The 2,848-nt window shown below is 34.9% G+C and overlaps 1 protein-coding gene across 1 annotated transcript in view; it reads right to left on the bottom strand.

The window, feature by feature from the left end:
- The window catches only part of LOC107689551 (regulating synaptic membrane exocytosis protein 2-like), a gene marked incomplete at its 5' end in the record, with an annotated part of 64,704 nt that overhangs the window by 39,819 nt on the left and 22,037 nt on the right, over positions 1-2,848 (bottom strand). Inside the window, 2 exons of the mRNA XM_016487573.1 lie at positions 1,035-1,076; positions 2,492-2,527. Coding sequence (XP_016343059.1) covers positions 1,035-1,076; positions 2,492-2,527 — 78 coding nt within the window. The remainder of the gene's footprint in view (positions 1-1,034; positions 1,077-2,491; positions 2,528-2,848) is intronic.

The raw sequence follows: 2,848 nt of genomic DNA, 5'->3' as shown, positions 1-2,848 counted from the left end.
TATCGACCGAAATTAAGAAATATATCGTGATATAAATTTTGGCCATATCGTCCAGCCCTAATTAGTACCTTACATTAGTAATTGTACCCTTAAGGTAGTAATATGTACTCTAATGCAGTGGTTCCCAATCCTGGTCCTGGAGGCACTCCAACACTGCACGTTTTGCATGTCTCCTTAATCAAACACACCTGATTCAGGTCCTCAGCTCATTAGTAGAGACTTCAAGACCTGAAATGACAGCCCTGCTCCAAGACCTGAAATTGGTGTGTCAGAGAAAGGAGACATGCAAAATATGCAGTGTTGGGGTGCCTCCAGGACCAGGGTTGGGAACCACTGCTTTAATGTACTGAAGAAATGAAGAAGGTATGGTGTCCCTTTTAGGGTACTGCCCCAGTGACAAGCTACACTCCGCCTCACGCTACAAGTTTTGCTCAGTTTTTCTGAGAGTGTACAGATAAAACTTGCACACTTTAAAGGTGACATGTCATGAAAATCTGACTTTTCCAAGTTTCATACTGTAAAAAGGGGCATAATATGTCTCCTTTAAATAAACTCTTCATACACTACCGTTCAAAAGTTTAAGGCCAGAATTTTTTTTTTTTTTTTTATGTTTTTGAAAGTCTTGTGCTCACCATTAGTTTGTTTTACTATATTAAAAATACAGTAATATTGTAAAATATTATTACATTTTTAAAACAGTTGCTTTCTATTTTTCAGGATTCAAAAGAACAATATTTATATAAAATATAAGTATTTTATAACAATGTGAAAGTAGTATAAGTATTTATTGTCACTCTTGATCAACTTAATGTGTCCCTGCTAAATAAAAGTATGAATTTCTTTGAAAGAAATCTTACTGGCCTCAAACTTTTGAACGATTGTGTAGTTGCAATGTCTTAAACTCTTTTAGCAATACTGCCCAATCATATACACTGTTTGTTCCCACACACACACACACACACACACACACACGCGTCTCCAGAAGTTGTTTTGAAGGGCTTTATGTTAGGGTAGCATAAGTCTGTATACAATACCTGCATCTTCACTCTCTGACACTGTTGACTCTGACACTACAGCTGATGTGCGGATGAGAGGAAAACAAGACAGTTTAGACAGACACATGACACACATTGTTATGATGGACACACACACTCTCACACAAACAGAGTTTAGATGAATTTCACATTCAGAAACTCATCACTCATAACATGCCAAAACAAACAGACGCTAAATCAGATCGAGAGAAATCCAGCACCAGAAGAAAAAAAAACCCTTTAAAAGATGTAAAGCATCAAAACAAAAAACTGATGCATACTATGAGCAAAGATTAATGAAGTACATAAATCTCAAACACACACTACAAACACAGACCACCATCGATACCCTATTTTCCCCACAAAGTACTACAAGCAACGCTACAACTTATAATGTATACAATGCATTTATAATGACTCGCATGCTATTTTGCCTCAATTCTGCTCTCATTTAAACTATTATATAAGTTTCACTTGAAAAGCAATCAAAGATCTTAAAACATGAAATTGACAACAAAATCCCACAAGCCTCCATCATTTTACATGTGCTGTAAATGTACTGCTTAATGTAGTTTATTCTATTGTTCTGTTTTTCATCTTTATATCATTTGTAAGTATTGATAATTCCAGAAATGAAAACTGTATTCTCCAAATCTTATAGACTAAAGACATCAGTGAGAACTGATTCATCATGTAAATGACTATGAATGTGACCTTACTTCTACCTCAAGTTGCCATAGTGACGCCAAAGAAAAATTAGCAGTTCAGTTCGACATCTATACTTGAACCTTCATTCAGATGAGACAATCTGAACTAAAAAAAACAGAAACACTGGGTTGATGATACTAATAATCACTGGTTCCATACATAAATCCTTGTGACTTTCACTAGGCGAGACGCAGCATACTTCAGTACCCTGTTAAATTAGCTGCACCATGTGGGTTATGAAAATTAAACCTGCTATAATGCTAATGCATTATACTATTTATGTTAATATTATGCTGTTGTAAACAATGGATTCTTGATCCACTGAAGTAGGACTTTATATGTAATTTCCTAATTCTATTGTCTTTTAAAGTGCACTGCTGAATATACTGACAAATATTTATGGTAAACTAAAATATACTTGAATGTTTTTACTTATACTTTCTTTTTTTTAATCGATTCCTCTAAAATAAATCAGACTTGTTGGCACTTCCCAGCAGGCAAACACCCCATCACCAGTTTATTACCTGTTTGATGTTCAAACATCACAAAAAGCAACACTACATTTTAGTAGTCATGCCATATAGAGCCGTAACTACAGAAGGTCCTTAACAAATAACACAGCAGCAACACGAGCAGCAAAAGCAGAGAGCTACAAAGCAGAAGAAGAGTTGAAATCTAGATCCCTCAGAAGTGCACTAGGATCGATCTACTCTACTAAGGGCCGATGAAGACCGCAGGTTGTGCCATACCAGGAGCTTTCTTCTGCTGGTCCTCCCATGTGACCTCTGAAGTTACAACACAAGGAGAAAGAGTCAATGCTTCTGCTTAACAAAGCTGTTAATTAGATGTGCATAGTTCAGGCCTGCAGAGCGCACATACTGTATAAGGCACATTTGGCATGTTCAAATTACAATTGCATGCAATTTACCCTTATAGACTTAAAAAAAAATACAGTGATTTTTTTCTCTCTCTCTATAAAAAAAAATACTTTCTCATTTTTTCACTTGTCGTAATTAACTAAAAAAAATAGCAATTTATTATTTTAGTAATGTATTAGTAGTTATTTATTTTATTACTTATATATATATATATATATATATACATAT

Source organism: Sinocyclocheilus anshuiensis, unplaced genomic scaffold, assembly GCF_001515605.1.
Source record: "Sinocyclocheilus anshuiensis isolate Anshui unplaced genomic scaffold, SAMN03320099.WGS_v1.1 scaffold369, whole genome shotgun sequence".
In the NCBI taxonomy this organism is placed as follows: Eukaryota; Metazoa; Chordata; class Actinopteri; order Cypriniformes; family Cyprinidae; genus Sinocyclocheilus; species Sinocyclocheilus anshuiensis.
This window is presented reverse-complemented; position numbering and strand designations above follow the sequence as displayed.